The following is a 19556-nucleotide window of genomic DNA, read 5'->3' on the forward strand; positions in this document are numbered from 1 at the left end:
GGAAATGCTGCGCGTGCATCACGCGTCACTTGCGTGTGACGTCCCTTTTTGTATGTGTGGCATTCACTATGGGTCTTTGTTCTGATCCAGAAATTAAAGGTGCGGCCGGTTAAGCTGCTGGAGAGTTGCAATACTTAAGTCATCTTCTGCAAGTTTCCCTTTGAGGAAGGTTTGTCCTTCCTTCCAGAAGCCTCTTCCGTAGACTCATTCACGAAGACGGGTTCAGCGTATTCACCTTTCCTCACTTCTTGGTGTCTCACGTTGTCTTTTTTGCTGTATGAATTTTAACAGTGAGCAAGGTAAGGAGAGGAGAGTTCTTAAGCCCCCAGTCTAAATGGTCTGCAGAGAAAATACATCTCGCTGCCCCGGGATCAATAAGAAATCTCTTCCATTGCTGCCTTTAAATGTTTACGATCCTCAGGTGCAGGTGGAATATCTTCAGATTCATTGTCACTTGCAATGATTTGTATTTGATCCTTATCGAGGACGGTCCTCTAGAGGTGAAAAGTACAATAGGATTTCTTAGCCAAGGGAATCTTTAGAAACAGTGACGTGGGTTTTGGTAGCTTCTAGAAGAATGCTTCGAATTCCTTTCAAGCAGCCGTGAGCTGGCATGACGGGGAGGGAAGGAGACCAGCACTGACTGTAAACACAAGGACCAGCTACACTATGTTCAGTCAGGGGCGCTTGGGTGGCTCGGTGGGTTAAGCAGCTGACTTCAGCTCGGGTCATGATCTCCCGGTTCGCGGGTTTGAGCCCCGCGTCGGGCTCTGTGCTGACAGCTCGGAGCCTGGAGCCCACTTTGGATTCTGTGTCTCCCTCTCTCTCTGCCCCTCCCCTCCTCACACTCTGCCTCTCTCTCCTTCAAAAATGAATAAACATTTAAAAAAATTTTTTTAACTGTATGCATCAAACAAGTACAACAGGCGATGACGCCTAGCTGTCTGTTCTGAAATAAACATGCCGATTCCAGGCTTCATCTGGACCAAGGGCATTTTTCTCTGATTCAAATTAACCATGGTAAGCTGGCAAAGTCTTTGTGAGGTATAGAAAAAGTTGGAAGGAGAGAGAGGAGGGGGAGAAGGAGGAGGAAAGGGACTCAGGGGCTACCAAGCATTTGGGTGAAGAGAACAGTCTGGAAGCAACAAGAGCGTGCTTCTCCACACCAGGAGCTTAGAGACACAGCCCCACCCCAACAGCCTTGAGGTGGGGGAGGGAGACACCAGCAGCACAGGAGGAATAGCAGTAAACTAGTAAACTAGTTATTGGATCGACTTGTCTCAGCCCAGAAGAATCCAACACTTCGAAGATTCTGAGTCAAAGCATGTAGGCGCTGGGTGCTGTGGACGTGGTTGGGTAGGAGCCCCCAGCTTACCGGAGTGACCACAGAGGAGACCAGAATGATGCCCTTCTCTGTTACCATGTTCCTGGAAAAAGCATTCTTTCTATCGGTTTGTAAAGGGCTTACAAATAACATGAACTAAATTCAGATGAGCAGAAGTATGTATTGTTTTCATTTTCCGCAGCAGGCACTGATTCCCGTGTTCTTGGCTGGGGTTGGGCAGCTCGCGCTGACGCTTAACCAACCATCTCATTCTAACAGTGTTGCTTTCAGGCTAACTCTACTCTCAGAGGCAAATGTTTCCTCTCCCCCCTCCAGTCTCATTTCCAGAACGGCAGGGGGCCCGGCATCCCCTGCAGTCCTAGGCTCGGTCTTAGTTCCTACCGAACACCACAGACTGTGGCTTAAAAACCACACGTATTGTCTCAGGGTTCTGGAGGCCAGAGGTCTGAAGTCAAGCGGTCAGCAGGGTGGGTCCTCTCCTGGGACCTCGGTGGGGAGAACCTGTTCTTCTGTCCCGGCTTCTGGCCGGTGCTGCTGATTGCTGATGCTGCTGGGATCGTGCCCTTTTGACATCAACCTCTGCCTCTGTCTTTACATGGCCTTCTCCCTGTGTGTGTCTGTGTCCCTTCTCTGCTTCCTGTAATGACACCACTTGTTGGATGAGGGCCCACCCTAGTCACCCGGATCCAACGTGACCTCGGGGCACCTGGGTGGCTCGGTCGGTTAAGAGTCCAACTCTTGGTCTCAGCTCAGGCCGTGATCTCGCGGTTTCATGAGTTCGAGCCCCACATGAGGTTCTGTGCTGACTGCACGGAGCCTGCTTGGGATTCTCTCTCCCTTTCTCTCTCTGCCCCTTCCCTGCTTGCTCCCTCTCTCTCTCTCTCTCAAATAATGAAACTTAAAAAAAAATATGACCTCCTCTGAACTTCAGGACACCTGCAAAGACCCTATTTCCAAACAAGGGCGCATTCACAGGCCCCAGGGGTTGGGCTTCAGCATATCTTTCTTTTCAGGGGGTGGGGGTCACACCTCAACCCACAACAGGGTCCTTACAGGTGTTTGCTCTGCCGGCTGGTATGTTCTGATCACTGCACTTAGGTCTGCTGAGGAGTTGAGGAGGGGGGATGTCATGCCCGGGGTAACTAAGGGTCGCGGTCCCACTCTTTCCCTCCAGTCTTAAAGTGCCGTGCCCATCCCAGGACTCTGTCAGCCCCCCACCTTGCAGCACCCAGGATGCTTGTGGGCTGCCACTGCCTCAGCCCGCACACATGAGTGGCCGTCCCCACCAGGAGGGTGCTTCGGTGGTCACATGCCAAATCGAATACAAAGCTGCCAGCGAGGAAGCTTGAAAGTCACCCACCCGTCTACACCTGGGCAAGCAGGATCCACCCCCACCCAGCCCTGAGTGTCAACCTTTCAGAGGAAGCCAGGGCGTACCTACATGTGTTTCCTCAGGGCCTTTGTGGTTACTGTTCCTTCTGCCTAGAATGCTTTTCCCTCCATAGGTACGTGACCTTTTACATTCAGAGCTCAAACGTAATCTCAGCGGTGGCCTCCCCTGATTGTCTCATTCAAAACAGTATCTACACACACACACACACACACACACACACACACACACACACACACACCTCACTCTATCCCTTTCCCGGATCTAATTATTCTAGTGAAATTGCATTTCAGAGAACTAGACATTCCCCGTGGAAACGGAAGAATGTTTTTGCTCGTGGCTACACTGGTTCTGGAGCTCGCCCTGTACAGATAAAGATGATTTTCAGGGGCGCCTGGATGGTTCAGTCAGTTAAATGTCCCGCTCTTGGTTTAGGCTCAGGTCATGATCTCTCGGTTCGTTGGTTTGAGCCCCGCGTCTGACAGGGCAGAGCCTGCTTGGGACTCTCTCTCTCCCTCTCTCTCTGCCCCTCCCCCACTTGTGCTGTCTCTGTCTCTCTTGAAATAAATACACTTAAAAAAAAAAAAAAAAAGATGATTTTTTTAGGAGGGAGAGAACATCAAGTGGTTTGTGGTTTGTGGTTGCCCCGGGCAGGAGGGCAGCTGCGTGATGGGTTTTACTCCACCTCTATAAACAGAGGCAAATGACCAAAAAGAAAGGTGGCTTCAGACCCTTACTCAAAAATGAAAAATCCAGGGCAACCTCCTAGCTTTCTCCATAGCATGATAAAAATGTTCCCAGTCAAGCTCCAAGCCATCAAGAAAAGTCATCAGATACGTTCTTTAGGGGCTAACACATCCATTCAGCTCAGTAGCCCACACTCCTGGGCCCAAGGTGCTTTTGGAGACCCCTAAAAATGTTTCAGTTTCTTTTAAAATCAGAAGAAAAGGGGCGCCTGGGTGGCTCAGTCAGTTAAGGGTCTGGCCCTTGGTTTCAGCTCAGGTCATGATCTCGCGGTCTGTGAGTTCGAGCCCCGCGTCGGGCTCAGTACTGACAGCTCAGAGCCTGGAGCCTATTTCAGATTCTGTGTCTCCCTCTCTCTCTGCCCCTCCCCTGCTCGTGCTCTGTCTCTCTCTCTCTCTCTCTCTCTCTCTCTCTCTCTCTCTCTCTCTCTGTCAAAAATAAATAAACATTTAAAAAAAAAAAAGTCTTCTCCACGCAGATTCATTTTCCAGGATGCCCAGGATTCACAATAACATATTTCAAATGAGAGGTTAACGCAGTTGCCCCGTGGAATATTTTAAGCCCTCCTCCTCTCTGAAACAAAGCCCACAGCAGTAGAGCAAGAGCAAACGAGGAGCAGTGCTGAGAAAATGCATTTTCTTCAAGGTGCCGCAGCCTCTGTAATTTGCACCTTCGGAAGGCGAGAGGGAAGGTGTTGACTAACAGTGGAGGTAATGGGACTAACTGGTGTGCCCAGCCGGGAAAATAAACATTCAGCTAACACAGAGCTGAAAAGGTGCCCCCCACCCCACCCCCCGCCAGAGCAAACGTCCTGGGAAGCGTCCCCGGTCCTTCGTTAAAAGGAAAATGAAAATCAGCAGACCTGAAACCCCACCTGAGTCGTAGAAGTCGCTGGATTTAGGTAAATTGGAGACGGATTCCTTTTGCTTTTTTTTGTTTTAATCTCTTTTTACCTTTTACTTTTATCTTCTGGGCTTTGAATACTCAGACCAGCGCCCTGGGGAGTAACGAACAATTCCCAAGAGGGGAGGTCTTCAGTTGCAGTGGCCCGTGTGAAAGTTGGGGTAGGAGACCCGTCTGCTGTTCACACCCTCTGTGTCCTGAACGGAACACGTCTCTGGGCTTAACTTGACCCCTGGAAGACACGGTGTCAGAAACCACCTTTTGGGTTAGTGTCTACACTCCATTTTTTCCTTGACTCAACCACATCTCACTCTTAACTCCTAAGTCATTTGTAATGAGAATACCCTAGTCCTCAGGGCACCTGGGTAGCTCAGTCACTTGAGCATGTGACTTCGGCTCAGGTCATGATCTCACGGTTTGTGGGTTCGAGCCCCACATCGCGCTCTGTGCTGACAGCTCGGAGCTTGGAGCCTGCTTCCGATTCTGTGTCTCCCTCTGGCTCTCTGCCCCTCCCCCGCTCACACTCTGTGTGTGTGTGTGTGTGTGTGTGTGTGTGTGTGTGTGTGTGTGTCTCTAAAAAATAAACATTAATAAAATAAAATACCCTAGTCCTGTTTGGGCTGGGGGTGGCGGGGAAGGAAGGAGGTGCGTGCTGCCACTGGGTGTAGCCTGTACAGCTTGATGGTGAAAGTGATGGGGGAGGGTGGCATTTCCAATTATAGAAATTAGGTATTTGTGTCTGCTGAAGTTTTCTAGTTAGTTCCAGGCTATCATTTCAGCCTCTCAGAGTCCCTTTGGCTCGTGACCCTGCAATCTCATGTATCACCACCCTTTCCTAAATGCCCACGACCCATTGGTCAATGTGCCATTGATGTCCTTATCTAAATCAATAAAATAATAAACTGTCAGCTTAGAATCATACCATGAAAATTCTCCCCTGAAGCCAGTTTCTACCCATGGATCATCTTCCACCCACAGTTCATCTTGTTATAAATCTGCCTTTAAAATACTTTTACTTGGGGTGCCTGGATGGCTCCATCGGTGAAGCGTCCTACTTCGGCTCAGGTCACGATCTTGCGGTCCATGAGTTTGAACCCCGCGTCGGGCTCTGTGCAGACAGCTCGAAGCCTGGAACCTGCTTCGGATTCTGTGTCTCCCTCTCTCGCTGCCCCTCCCCTGCTCGTTCTCTGTCTGTCTCTCTCTTTCTCTCGGTCAAAAATAAACATTTAAAAAATTAAAAAAAAAAAAAAAAGAATTGTCCTCCGAAGTCATTTCCTAGGTCAAGGTCGCAAGATTAGAATTCTTTCCTATGTTAATTACGTAACCTGGAGAGCAAAGGAAGGTAACGCCCCCCCCCCCCCCCAGTACGCTTTCTGGCAACAGCTCTCCCCTCCTCTTTCTGTGTGTGCGTGACAGGTCTAATTGCCCTGAGAAGACCATTGCCTTCGACCCCTACCTCAATGTCCATTTCCTAATGCTTTGATGGTCAGGCTTTCGTGCAATCTTAGCCCTCACAGGGTTTTTTTTTTTCCTCCTGGGCTAAGACAGCTTTAGATGCCCCCTGGGTAGGAATTACAATACCAGTGAGAACAAAGGAAAGAAACCACTTTTTATTTTGCGGAATCATTCTATTTGACATAATCTGGAAATACACAGATTCGTTAACACACTTTTCCTAGCCTCCACTTAGGCTGCTTGTGACACAGATGCCTCGCACCCTTCCCTCCTCCTTTCCCCATTGCCCCCAACTCCCCTGCTCCCCAAGCTTCCAATGACCCTGGGCTGGTCTTGGCTGGAATACTCTTCAGTGGTTTGGAGAGGAATTCAGGAAAAGGTAGAAGGTAAAACTCACTCTCCTTATGGTGTTGGTTAGTGTAATAGGGCTTTCCAAAGCCTTTAAAAAAAAAAAAAAAAAGGTTTAGCAGAAGCAGAGCACACACGGAAGAAATTATTTTTCTGTACGACATTTCAGTTTGGTAACGTTGTACGTAGGATTCTATTTCTTGTACCACATTTCAGTTTGGTAACGTTGTACGACATTTCAGTTTGGTAACGTTGTACGTAGGATTCTATTTCTGCTGCTCACAACTTAAAATGCAAAAGGAAAAGTGGAATAAAACCCGGAGAGTAAGAAGCACGTCTGTTCGTTTCCAACTCGTGGGAAACACGTTAGTGTTCTCTTCTCCAGTAGCAAATAGCTAAGCCACATCGCCTATATTTACTAAGATTTTGAGAGGTAAAAATCAGACCTGCCCTTCTAATGAAGCCCCAGCACCCTGCTCTGTGGTTTGACTGACAGGTACATCCATTTTTCTGAAAGGTCTTGTTACTTTTAGCAAAGCCTGTTATTCTTAGCCCTGAAAAGTCATGCTGTGCAGCAGGGCACCCCAGGCTGCAGGAAAGGGGCACCAGGCTTTCTGTCTCACGTCTGACAACTTGAAACATTCAGGAGAAAGTGGAAAATTTATCTTTTAGATGATGCCAAATGTGTGCTATTTTGGAAACAGCTCAGGGAGCCTATCTTCTCTTTGTTTTATAATCACAACTGGCTTATATTAACCAGCGATCATAAGTTTGTAGTTCTCAGATTAGAATTTAGGATAGGGAGGGGCTCCTGGGTGGCTCAGGTGGCTAAGCATCCCACTTCAGCTCAGGTCATGATCTCACGGTTCGTGAGTTTGAGTCCCACATCAGGCTCTGTGCTGACAGCTCAGAGCCTGGAGCCTGCTTCGGATTCTGTGTCTCCCTCTCTCTCTGCCCTTCCCCTGCTTGTGCTCTGTCTCTCTCTGTCTCTCAAAAATAAGTCAATGTTTAAAAAAAAATTTTTATTTAAAGAATTTAGGATAGGGAATGATAATTTCAACCTATGTGTATGTCCCCCAAAAGTTCAAGGACTGTAATAAGTTTATACAAACAAAAATGTAATACTTCATCTTTTCGCAAAATAACGTAGTAGGCTCACATCTTCACGTTAAGATATTTCTTTTTATTACTGTTTCTGAAAAGAATCCAGTTTTGTTTTATTAAGCCTTATAAAAAGATTTGCAGTGTAGGAGGAAAAAATTCTGCCTCTCCCAGCAGATGGCCTCTTTGTAACTGAATTACATTTGTCACAGGTCAAGAGCTATTTAAATTACACCTGCATATTTTAGTCCCGCCTTCCTCCATACGAGAGAAAAGCATATAATAAATACAGCGAAATTTCATTAGTGTCTTTCAGGGACTAATAAAACGTCATAGTATAGAATTCTATACATCAGTTATGTTTACGGATTTAATTCTAGCTGTCTGTGCACCTTTGGAAAGGCAGCTGGTCAGGAAGATGTCACCGATCAAAAAATTTAGCCTGTTAGAATCTAACATTTCAGCGCCCTGTCTAAGGTTCATCATCTGATGGTGTTAGAATGGAGGAATGCGGTTTAAGTGGTTGTATTTTGCTTTCTTAGATTGACACTCTTAGCTTTTTTTGTTGCTTTCTTCCCCCTCTTTTTTGAAGTTTCTTATAGTTGTGGTTATTTCCCATTTACTTATCCCCCTGAGCCCTTCAGGCTCCCGTCCGTGCAGCTATGACCAAATGGGAAAGTTGTATCCAATCTGATCAACTGCATCCAGCTCTCTGTCAGTTGAGACCCGGATGCTCAGCCCTAACCCCCAGAGTCACCATTTAGGGTGCCTGTCAGCCCAGCTCATGTTTCCAAGTGTATATCAGGTGACTACTCAGCCTTCTCGTTTCAGGCTGATATTCCAAGAATTATTTAAACCTTCACTCAGGCGGTGATTTCAAACCCACTCCCTGCTTATTCCATATAACCGCTACTCCACGCTTGAGGCTGGAGGAGGGTGTAGAGAGTAATGGATTTTCAGCCTTCATAGATGAGCGTCACTGTAAGAGCAACACAACTAAATTTTCAAAGATGAGTGCATTTTCAGTGAGATAGATTTCCCAGTGAAAGTACCTCTGGAAACAAATGCATATAAATATATAAACATAGAGTCTGTTTATTTATAAAGACCTTTATATATGTAAATATATATGGCATGCCTGGGTGGCTTCGTCGGTTGAGTGTCCAACTTCAGCTCAGGTCATGATCTCGCGGTTTGTGGGTTCGAGCCCAGCATCGGGCTCTGTGCTGACAGCTGGGAGCCTGGAGCCTGCTTTAGATTGTGCGTCTCCCTCTCTCTCTGCCTCTTCCCCCTCTCAAAAGTAAGTAAACATTATATATGTAAATATACATGTAAATACAAATATAAAACATGTATATAAATATAAAGCTGTATGGGATCTAAATTTCCTACTTCCCCTTCCTCTCTCAAAGCCACATTCCACACCTGTTGACCCCACAAAGCTGATAAACGTTGGCCCACAATGAACTTTGCCGTAACCGAATTTCCACGGTGTTTGCTGCCATCCCGCACGACCAAAGTGTGGATGACAGACTGTCTTGATATACAGTCACAGTTACCGTCACGCGTGCCATCCCTGGCTGATCGCTCTGAACAAGAGGGTATTTTAGACATCTTGCGGAACACAAAGATAGCCAACTTTCGGGATCTGCTCTCAAGGAAACCGTAAATCTAGTAGAGACACAAATTCAGGTTTGTGGCCCGTCTGGACAGGGAAAGAACACACAGGGGCCAGGTAGCCGAAGAAACCATCTGGAGCTCTCTTCTTTAGAGACTGGAGACCTCTGATGTCCTAAAGTGGCAGATGATCACAGGTACTAGGTATGGAGAGAGGAAGAGAAAGGAATTTCATGTGAGTGGGACAGAGGTGCTAAAGGCCAAATATCAAGGGGTTTGGAAGAACACCAAGTTCCTCCTCAGAATATTCCCCGAAGAACAGTAATTTGAGAGCCAATGGCACAATGTTTTGCCTTCTCTGCTTACAATTTTGCCACGTCCGGTTACCTTCTTTATGTTATTTATTTAACATTGTTCTTTAAATGGACTCCCCCTTTTCACCTAAACAAATTTATGTTCAAAGGAGAACGTGTTATAAGGAAATTTTGCAATACAACCATACAGCGAAATATGAGTATCACTACGATATAGCAGTGGTAAAAATACAACACTCTGGGGGCACCTGGGTGGCTCAGTCGGTTGGGCATCCGACTTCAGCTCAGGTCCATGAGTTCGAGCCCCGCGTCGGGCTCTGTGCTGACAGCTCAGAGCCTGGAGCCTGCTTCCGATTCTGTGTCTCCCTCTCTCTGGCCCTCCCCCGCTCACACTCTCAAAAATAAATAAACATTTAAAAAAAAATACAATGCTCTGGAAATGTTAGGAAATTCAGCCCTGTTGTCTGCGGGAGCATTCAGGTCTGAGGCCTGCTGTTAAAAAGAGAAACTAGCTGGGACACTTAGCTGGTTAAGTGTCCGACTCTTGGTTTTGGCTCAGGTCATGATCTCCTGGTTCCCAGGTTCAAGCCCCACATCAGGCTCCACGCCGATGGTGCAGAACCTGTCTGGGAGTCTCTCCCTTTTTTTCTGCCCCTCCCTGCTTTCTCTCTCTCAAAAATAAATAAACTTAAAAAAAAAAAAAACTTGTTTTAAAAAATAAAATAAGATAAAATAAAATAAAATAAAATAAAATAAAATAAAATAAAATAAAATAAAATAAAATAAAATAAAAATAAAGAGAAACTAGCAAGTGTTGGAGTGCTGGAAAAGATACTCCAGTCCCAACCTGACACCCTCTTTTTGAAGGATGAAAAGAGAATGGGAAGAACATATTCCTTGCCCTATGATCGCATGTTACTTAATATCCAGCCCTTGAATGACCTAAGGGCATCCCCCAGTGCCACCCGTGGGAAAATTCCCCCAGGAGCAGAGGGAGGGAATAGAGGGGACAGTGCCCCATGGCCAGCTGCACCTGAGTCTCTGGAGAGCAAAGGTGAGCTCCGTGGCCTGGCACCCGGGTCTGCCCTCTCTGTCCCTCCCACAGATTCTGAAAAGTCGACTCTCCAGCCCCTAACACAGTGACGGGCACACAAGAGACCCCTCATCAAAAGTTTTCATTCGAGGAGGGCACCTGAGTGGCTCAGTTAAGCATCCAACTTTGGCTCAGGTCATAATCTCACGGGTCATGGGTTTGAGCCCCGCATCCAGGTCTGTGCTGACAGCTCAGAGCCTGGAGCCTGCTTCAGATTCTGCATCTCCTTCTCTCCGCCCCACCCCCACTCGCACTCTGTCTCTCTCTCAAAACTAAATAAAACATTTTTTTAAAAAAAGCTTTAAACCGGGTCTCGCTGACATTCTAACATCTTTTGGCCCTCTTTCATAAAAAGTAAAAACATTGAGTTTTACAGGGGTAGTTCATCACATCCCATCCTTACCCCCACCAAAAAGAATATTGAGAGGAAATTCTAGAAAGTGTAAAACAGAACAAAACGCAGCTGATGAATAGGGCCCCATGGGCACACAAGAATAGACAGATGAGTTTAGTCTCTAAGGAAGATGAGAGCTGTCACTGGAGGAGTTGGCATCTGAATGTCCAGTCACAGAGGCCGTGTCCACAGGTGTCCGCGAGGTCCCCGCACGGTTCTGCCATCAGTGGGTCTGGCTGTGGCTGGTTCCGGTGCCCCGTCCCCCTCTCCTCTCTCGCCACACCGTTTGGTATTCAGCAGCTGAAGACGGGAAGCCGGGAGGCACGTAATGCCACCAATCAAGCTGGCACATGTCCTCGCTGCCTCGTGCTCCTTTCATCGTAAGGTTTTACCTGGAATTGGGTCATGTTTTTAGTGGGCTATTTTCGATAACCCACATCATTAATGTAAGATATTCAAGTAAAGATATCATTAACCCAATCATTAATGTAAGATATTAAAGTACTAATTACAGCTTGAGGGCATAACTTCAAAAGTGACTGTACTGCATTTCTATGATTTGCATTCTTTAAAGCAGGTGTCCCCCCCCCCCCCCACCGCCTTGATGCCTTGGCCGAGAAGACTCCATGGGGAGAGTAGTTTCTTACAGTGAACCGAGCTGTGGTATGTGATTCAGCGTGTGACCCGTTCAGTCGGTTTTACAGATTAACGTAATTCACCTGTAATGAGCTCAAACACACCAAAGCAATAATAGCTTTACTATCATGTGTTAGATGCTCTTAAGAAAGATGGATTTTTATTCCAGAGAAGCATCTACAGAACTTACCGGTGCCTTAATTGATGCTGGCAACGTTTTGACATCAGTTCATTGCATTTTTTAAAACTTTATTACTGGCTGGGGCGCCTGGGTGGCGCAGTCGGTTAAGCGTCCGACTTCAGCCAGGTCACGATCTCGCGGTCCGTGAGTTCGAGCCCCGCGTCAGGCTCTGGGCTGATGGCTCGGAGCCTGGAGCCTGTTTCTGATTCTGTGTCTCCCTCTCTCTGCCCCTCCCCCATTCATGCTCTGTCTCTCTCTGTCCCAAAAATAAAAAAATAAAAAAATTTTAAAAAAGTTGAAAAAAAACTTTATTACTGGCTAAGTTGCTAACGAAACATGGTCTTAGAGCGGTCTCTAACAGCCGTTAAAAAAAATTTTTTTTTAACTTCACTTTCACAATTTATAGAGCCCCTGACTAGAAATGCCAAAATCCAAGTAAATATAAAAACAACATGATATGGTCTGTGGTTTTTTTTTTTTTTTTTGAGAGAGCGAAATTGAGAATAAAATATCTGACTTCTCTGTATATGAAACATACATGTTCATTCGTTAGCAAAGCCTTAACTTCTCGATAAGGAGCCCTGAGGAGAGGAGAAAGCCCCAGTTCACCCCCAGGCCTCGTGCTTGCAGCCCAGCCCCCACCCTGCGCCCACCCCGCTGATGCGTTCGCTGGCCGCTCACAGCTCCTTCCCACCGTCCGGGGGTCCCTGATCCACCACCTACACCCCCTTCCTGGGACCCCCTCTGGCCATCTGCCTTGTGTCTGTTATCTCAGAATGAGACAGTCAGGAGAGGACCCGTCTTTAAGAAATGGGGACCCCGGGGCCCCTGGGTGGCTCAGTCCGTAAGCGTCCGGCTTCGACTCAGGTCATGATCTCATGGTTCGTGAGTTCGAGCCCCGCGTCGGGCTCCGTGCTGACAGCGGGGAGCCTGCTTGGGATTCTTTCTCTCCACCCCTCCCCCCGCTCATGCTCCCTCTCGCTCTCTCAAAAAAAAAAAAAAAAAGAAATGGGCACCCCCTGTTAAACTGGGAGCCTTCAGCCAGATATGGCTTTGAAAGTGCTCATTTTCTGTGTGTCGTAGGGAAGCTCGCCCTACGTTAAGTTCAGAAAGCCATGTGAGCTGTGTGGGACTCTGTGAAGTAAAGCTTGAGTCAGAAGTTCATTACCCACATCTCCAGCAGAGGCAACAGAATCAAAACTGATTCACTACAGATGATCTCACGGCTTAGCAAAGGGCAAGAGAGCGCTGGTGACAAATGAGCCGCTTACCCACATCCACGGCCTGACCCTGTCTCAGCCCGACGGCAAAGAGAAGGACGCCTGTCTTAGGAGTTTGCAGCCCTGGGGGGCTCACACGACCGCTTACTTGCTCAGTGCAGGCACTACGCTGCCACTAGAACCACCTTTCTAACACTGTTCCCATCACGGTCCTCGGCAGCTTCAACCACGGAGTCTCCGCCTTAAATACGGGCATCTTCACGTGGCATTCAAGGCTCTTCCCAATATGGCCCTGAGCTCTGAGCGCATCACGCTCCCACCAGAACCAGAACATAGCTAACCCCCCTGACACACTCGACCTGGAGTTCTCTTTCCTTTTATTCTCAAAACCTACTTCTAAACGAGACAAGCGTTGGTGAAGGTGTGGAGAAATTGGCGGGAACGTAGAATGGTGCCACCGCCATGGCGGTTCCTCAAAACCTAGAAGGAGAACAACGACCCTGTGATTCAGTAGTCTCGCTTCCGGTGTTTGTATATACCCGAGAGAATTCAGGATCACGAAGAGATATCTGCACTCCCGTGTTCGTTGCAGCATTGTTTACTGTAACAATAACTTGAAAACCAGTTGGGGCGCCTGGGTGCCTCTGTCGGTTAAGCATCCAACTTCGGCTCAGGTCATGATCTCACGGTCTGTGGGTTCGAGCCCCGTGTTGGGCTCTGTGCTGACAGCTCAGAGCCTGGAGCCTGTTTCAGATTCTGTGTGTGTGTGTCTCTCTCTCTCTCTGCTCCTCCCACTGCTTGTGCTCTGTCTCTCTCTCTCCCTGTCTCTCAAAAATAAATAAATGTTAAAAAAAAAACGTTAAAATAATCTAAGTGTCCAACGATGGATGAATGGATAAAGTGTAGCATACACACACAGTGGAATACTCTACAGCCTTCAAAAAGAAGGAAATCCTGCCATTTGCTACAACATGGATGAACTTGGAGGACAGTACACTCAGTGAAATAAGCCAGGCACAGAACAAACTACATGATCCCACGTGTATCAGGAAATCTAAACTAGTCAAACTCCCGGAAGCAGAGAGTAGAATGCTGGTCACCAAAGGGTCTGCAGGGTGTTGGTCAAAGGGCACGTTATTTTCACTTACGCAACGTGAATGCAAGAGAGCTGCCACCCAGCACAGTGCCCAGGGTTCACGATATCGTATGGCATACTTCCAAATGCATTCGGGGGTAGACTTCCTGTTAAAGCATCCGTACCACAAAACAAAAACAAAACCCGCCCTCGTGTTACCTCTCCCGAAGTGCTATCCAGAGCCCCATGTAAACTGGCTTCCCAGGCTTACCATAGACTTTGATAATTTTGCCAAATACATGGTTTGCTTCTCAGCTCAGAAAACTACAGTGTCCCAGAGGCTCTGGTGCCCATCTGCCTGCCTCCCTAGCCCCGTACGCCTCAGTTTTCTCATACATTCCATAGGGATAGTAATGCTCCCTTTTCCATAGAGTTGTTCTAGGAATTAAATGTCTAATTTGTATAAAATATCTAGCATTTGTATAAAGCATATGGTTATAAAGGTTCAGTAAACGTTAACTCTTGTTATTACACAGCACTTGTTCAGTTGTATCGCTTTGTGATTTGCATGTTTCTCCAGCTAGGTTGGGAGCTACTTACGGTCAACTTCTGTATTTATCTCTGTCTTCCTGCTCCTGTGGCCAGGCAGTGAGTACATGCAATGAATTGAATTGAATTGAATTGAATTGAATTGAATTGAGATCTCACCAGATGGTAGGAGCTACCAGGCCCCAAATTCTTCCTTCTGAAGCCCTACTCCAAGACTGGACAGGCTAACACGAATTCTCCATCTATGGATGAAAAGCAGCAGATGGGACCAATGGAACTTGGGTTCCACCACCAAGCAGCCATTGTTCTGGTGCCTCGACCACAGATGTTAGCCAGATAGGAATTTGGGAAAGTGAGGAGCGGAGGTCTCCCTTCCAATCTGGGAACAGAGAGTTACCCTGTGTCTCCTTGGTCTGGGGATGTTTCAAGGGAGGCAGATCACTAGAAGGAGGGGATAGAAACCAAATATATGAGGTCTTTTCCTGGAAGGCAAGTTGGTGAACCCAGAACAAGGAATTCTGATATCAGACCGGAAGACAAAGAATCAATCAATGAATTCATCCAATGAATCAATGAACTCGTCCATCCAATAAGCCTGCAATTATCGATAAGAAAGCAGAGGAGGAAGAAGAGAACAGCCAGCGAGGGATCAGTAGGACCAGAGCCTCTTTCTGGTCATCAGGGGAACCCTTAGGAGACATGCTGAGTGTGGGAATTTTGTTCACAGTCCCAGGTACCTTCTGCCTCCCCCTGCTAATTGAATCATGGTCTAGCTCAGAATCACAGGCTGAAATTGACTGCAGGAGGAAAATATGGAGAACGGTTCATTAAAATCTTAAGCCCCTTTTGGAAGTACCACTCTCCATTGGACTAGGACAGGTCAGCCCTTGAAGCAATTCTTTAACATGATGAATAATCAGTACATCCCCTTCTGCCTCCAACGCCTAGAAGCTCCCTTCTCTACTGATTTATTCTTTCATTGACGGGAAGTAAATGTTTATACAAGACTGCTTCACCTGGGTTCGTTCCCCAGTAAGAGACATCACCTGCTCCGAATTCAACTTTTTAAAGAAGTAGGTGGCCTTCTGTTTCCCCAAGTCGGTGTTTTTCACAGCTCCACCGGAAGGGTAAATGTCTCATATCCTTGTTCCTGGTGGTAAAAGACAGTCGGCAGGTTGGCATAACATCACGTCTGGAACATAAGTTGCTCTGTTCTTCTCTGAGGGTGCATTTGCCCACCACCTGGGTTGGTCACGCTGTGCCATCAGTGTCTGTGCCCGTGGTTCTCAAGACTTAGCGGGCTGCAGAGGCACCTGGAGGGCTTGTGAAAGCCCAGATTGCCAGCCCCGCCCCCACCCCCTGGCATTTCTAACAAGTTCCCAATCTGCTACACAGATTGTAAAACTCAGGGCAGAGGGTGGAAGAGACACTTGCTTTTACTGATCTAACTGGTAAGACAACGTGTGGTTACATTAATTGAAACAGTACATTGGAAATGCCTCTGCTCGATTCCCCTCTGATTTGAATGTTAGTTTAGGAAGACGTTAAGCACACAGAGCAGGGGAAGGTAGCGATTCTTAAGTGCGTGTGTTTATTTGTGACTTGAGTCGGGAAAGTTTCCTGACTTCCAAAACATCCATCGGATACTAGCTGGGTTTCTATAAACCTCAGAATTCCGAGGGGATTGGACGCTGAAGAAAGAAAATGCTCCGTTCTATAGGCTGTGGGAACTGTTTGTTTTGTTTTTTTTAATAAAGGATTCTGAAGAAGAAGAAGAAAATAAGAAAGAGGTACAAAACAGAACCATAATTCACCAGGAGGGCTGAGCAGGGAGCCTTGTTCAATATATGTAAGAGGGAAAAGAGAAGGAGAAAAATCAATCAGAACCATGTGAGTGTTGTTAGTTCTAACAATACCGCAGGTATCCAGAAGGTAATTATATGTGCATTTTATTGTAACAAATAGAGTCGTATTCTCCTCACCCTACACAATCTCTGGCAACGCAGAGGTTCTTTTACAGCGAAGTCTCCAGCCCTGAGCCTTGCCGAGTCATTAATATTTCATCTGAAAGAATGTAACATCTCGCACTGAAACCTGAGAGTAAGGTTTGGACACAGGCATCAAAGGGGAGGATATTTTACTGCCGGAATACAGTGAGTGGGGACGATTTTTACTTTCTCTTTCTTTATCTTTTAGAAACAGGGAAGATTGACCAAGAGATTCACAAATACAACACCCCGGGATTCACCGGCTGCCTCTCCAGAGTCCAGTTCAACCAGATTGCGCCCCTCAAGGCGGCCTTGAGGCAGACCAACGCCTCCGCTCACGTCCACATTCAGGGCGAGCTGGTGGAGTCCAACTGCGGGGCCTCCCCGCTGACCCTCTCACCCATGTCGTCTGCCACCGACCCCTGGCACTTAGACCACTTGGATTCAGGTAAGGCAGGCTTGGCCAGGTTGCTTTATTTCCTTAAACCTCGGTGTCTTCGTCTGCAAAATGGGGTTATAACAGAACCTCGCTGGTGAGGTTGTTGGAGGATTAAGAGTGTGGAGGAATGGGTGAGCCCAGGAGTGCTTAGCACATAACCACGTGTGCAAAAGTTACCACCGTCAGCCTCGCTCGGAGCCAGAAGGAGATAAGGTAAGGCACGTGGGAACTATTGACTCATTTAAGCAGAATTAGGAGATGCCTAAACCGAGGTCTGCGAGGTGACTGTCAGATGACCCGATGCGTCACTTCCCCTACTTACGCCTTTATGAGTCACGGCAGCCCCACAGTCCAAGGCCAGGGGGCAAGCTTTACCGAAAGCAACACGGAGATTCCTCTCCCGACCGTGTATCTATGTGCATAATCCCGCACCCTTCCAGGTCCCAGGGGGTGCGTGTAAGCTTGCAAAAACCCTGTGGATTTAGTCTCACTCCTGCAGGTGCCCAGACATGTACTTTGAAAGCACAGGCCTGCAATAAAGGGCGGCTCTTGGCTGCAAAATTAATTGGGAGGAACTTCACGGTCCCCATGACACCGAGTGGTGGAGAGCCATAGGTCTTTGCTGTCTGCTCTACTCAGCCCGACCTTGGGTCCGTTGGATCACCTCTCCAAGCCTCTACTTTGTCACCATGAGGTGAAGAGTGGGGTGCGATCTCCACAGCACCTCCACATCTAAGAGCCCGTGGGTGTCCGAAGCAACGTGTAATGTTCCTCAAGCTAGAAACAGGAAGAGGACGGTGGAGGCAATGTGGCTGGAAGCCTGGGTTCCAGCACTATCACTGCCTCTCATTAGCAGGTTAAACATAGACACGTTTCCTCAGTTTCCTCGTGAATAAAATGGGAGTCCTAAGAGGCACCTGGGTGGCTCAGTCAGTTAAGTGTCCGACTCTTGATTGGGGTTCAGGTCATGATCTCACGGTTCGTGGGATCGACCCCCATGTTGGGCTCCACGCTGACAGCAAGGAGCCTGCTTGAGACTCTCTCTCTCCCTCCCTCTCTGCCCCTCCCCTGCTCATGTTCTCTCTCTCTCTCTGTCGCCTGCTTGAGATTCTCTCTCCCTCTCTCTCTGCCCCTCCCCTGCTCGTGTTCTCTCCCTCTGTCTCAAAATAAATAAACATTTTTTAATGGAGATTCTAAGACCCAGTTCACAGAATTCTACATGGGACGATATGCTGAAAGCAGTTAAAATGGTTATAGACATGTAGCAAGCTTTTAAAAAGTTTAGCGGCAATAATGTTGTTATCGTGTTAGACACGATTTGCCGTGATGCTTGAATGTCCAGTAAAGGCTCCCAAGTCCTCCCCAACCCTAACTTCTAATCCATAACTGTTCATCATGTAAACGTCATGTGTTTGATTACTTTACGCATACTCCAGCCCGTACCCCGTATTTATGAGTTTCGGTGCCCTTCTCGTCACTGTGATTCCTTGCCGGGATTTGTGCCGCTAAGCTTTACAAAGCTTTGAAAAAAGCCAAAATTGCTCCACTGGCAGAATAGCCAATTTACAGACGAAACAATCCCCTTTGTTCCTTGCACATGGATTCCTATAACATGATGAGGGATGCTGTGTGCCAAGGGCACTTATAAAGAATTCTCTTTTATGACTGTTGTCAGGATTACGCAGCAGGCCGGTTGTTCCCCTTGGGCTGACCTGAACAAAAGAAAGCATCCCTAATGCCGAAAGAAGAAAAGGAGGAGTGAAAATATGAGCTGAGAAAAGACCTGTGTCAGGACCACAGAAGAACAGAGATTTCTCAGATAAATTCCTCCAGATGCCAGAGCAGACCACGGCCACACAGGATCTTTGAAACGCTCAGGCTCTTAGGCTGTTACAGGTGCATGAGTCGTGAGCGTGTGTGGTCTAAGTCGGCTGCCAAGAGACCAGTTTCAAAAGCCTCTAGATGCTACTTGGGGCCGATGGGAGCTCACATTCACTGTGCTTTAATTAGTAAAGTGCCTGCTTTACCGTCTGAGAGATACAGTTGTAGGGGCCAGAGAGTTTGAGTTCGTTTGTTGTGTAAAAATCACGCTTTCCGCGGGACAGTCTCATTCTTTTTGACGGATATGATGGAAATGTGTGTAGGGAACGTTACTGCAACCCAGATATCATGGTTGCACTATGTCATCTAAGGTCCCTTTCGCAGAGAATTTCCACTGGCACTGGGCCACAACTCTCCCCTGGTGTTGACCGGTTGCTGCATGGATCTCGTCAGCCACTTCCATGATTGGGGGAATGCTTTTAAAGGAGTATGTGTGTCTGTCTCATGAGCTTTATTAAAGGGACAGAAAACAGCTTATGACCTATGAGGCAGAAGGCTTATTTAGATAACAAGATTTGATTTCTTTTTTTCTTTTAGGTAAATGAGAGAGAATGGGGGTGGCGGGCTGAATAGGGAACAGAGAAAGACCCAGATAAGGGGAGGTTACTTAATAGCAGCCTCCAGTGGCGTAGTGTCAGAGAGGAAGACCTTTTCCTCTATTCTCTTACGTTCTGTCCACGGGGGCCTGCAAATTAAACTGATAAAAAGCAGATTAACAGGAGAAGAAATGTATTCGTATGCGTTCAGGGGCTTACAAGAGAAAAACTCAATAAATGGCTGAAGCCAGATGCTTAAATACCTTACATAGTAGAGAAAAGGCCTCTATAGGAATAACAAGTGGGTTTCTAAAAGAAAAAAAAAACAGGAGATAAGAAAGTGTGAT

The 19556-nt window shown here is 47.2% G+C and overlaps 1 protein-coding gene across 1 annotated transcript in view; it reads left to right on the forward strand.

Moving 5' to 3' along the window:
* The window catches only part of CNTNAP2 (contactin associated protein 2), a 259111-nt gene that overhangs the window by 209560 nt on the left and 29995 nt on the right, over positions 1–19556 (forward strand). The window contains exon 9 of the mRNA XM_053898623.1: positions 16562–16801. Within this exon, the coding sequence (XP_053754598.1) occupies positions 16562–16801 (240 nt within the window). The remainder of the gene's footprint in view (positions 1–16561; positions 16802–19556) is intronic.

Source organism: Panthera pardus, unplaced genomic scaffold, assembly GCF_024362965.1.
Source record: "Panthera pardus isolate Hobbes unplaced genomic scaffold, ASM2436296v1 HiC_scaffold_9, whole genome shotgun sequence".
NCBI lineage: Eukaryota > Metazoa > Chordata > Mammalia > Carnivora > Felidae > Panthera > Panthera pardus.